The 895-nt window shown below is 49.1% G+C and overlaps 2 protein-coding genes across 2 annotated transcripts in view; one reads left to right on the forward strand and one right to left on the reverse strand.

Moving 5' to 3' along the window:
• Window positions 1-895, forward strand: part of LOC107092440 (interleukin-17A-like) — a 57,390-nt gene that overhangs the window by 26,596 nt on the left and 29,899 nt on the right. The window lies entirely within an intron of this gene.
• Window positions 153-895, reverse strand: part of top3b (topoisomerase (DNA) III beta) — a 23,278-nt gene continuing 22,535 nt past the window's right edge. Inside the window, 1 exon segment of the mRNA XM_015386921.1 lies at window positions 153-494. Within this exon segment, the coding sequence (XP_015242407.1) occupies window positions 213-494 (282 nt within the window). The 3' untranslated portion in view covers window positions 153-212.

The raw sequence follows: 895 nt of genomic DNA on the forward strand, positions 1-895 counted from the left end.
TTCAGCAGTAGAAACAGCCGCGGTGTTTGTGGACGCGTCGCCTTTCCATCACATGACCAACAGGAGGACCAGGTCATCACACAGCTTCACCGAAGATCAAAGCAAACTTGGAAATTATACTAATTTCAGCTCTAACAAAGAGGAGCAAACGGCAACATTTGTTTTTTTTAAATCAGATATTTATTGAAAATTCGCCAACTGGTTTGGAAACGCTACACAAAGTACGCTGCCAGGGCTGCCATTTTATCTTTGGGTTTCTTAGGGTTGCCACGACGTCCCCTTCCTCTTCCCCGGCCTCCGCGTCTGGATCCCCCGCCTCGATACATGGAGTGCCTCATGGTGGCGTGTTTGAGCTCCACCAAGTCCTGGAAGACGGAGTCACAGAAAACGCAGCCGGTGTGTTGAGTCTCGCCGTCAGGAAGTGGGGTGCGGGTCTTGTTGAAGTCCACAGCGACGAGGGAGGCGTCGCAAGCGTCACAGCTCTCTTGAGCGACCTAACGGGAGGGAGAGAGGAGCTTCAGAACCGAGCCGTATGAACACGACCAGAACCAGGCTGCTGTGAACCGTGACCAAACAAAATGGTCTCATCCACTATCAATGCAGGAGTCTTCAGGTCTATTTAACTCTGGCATGAAGGCTGTTGAGGCATGGAGACTCTGGTATGATGACACAGGCTGCAGGAGGCAAAGCTAATGACCAAATCTGGATGATTATATACAATCTAAAGGAGATGATGTTTGGAAGAAAAACGCTAAAAACAACCCTTCTCCATCCTAACCAGATGGATTTGCTCTGCATATCCATCTGGGAACCTTCCGTAGAAGTAATTTTGGGAAGGGGTGAAAATACTGGTTAGCTGATTGGCCTATGTTGGTGATAGACGGGCCAAATAAAC

The sequence above is a fragment of the Cyprinodon variegatus genome, unplaced genomic scaffold (assembly GCF_000732505.1).
Source record: "Cyprinodon variegatus isolate N-32 unplaced genomic scaffold, C_variegatus-1.0 Scaffold381, whole genome shotgun sequence".
In the NCBI taxonomy this organism is placed as follows: domain Eukaryota; kingdom Metazoa; phylum Chordata; class Actinopteri; order Cyprinodontiformes; family Cyprinodontidae; genus Cyprinodon; species Cyprinodon variegatus.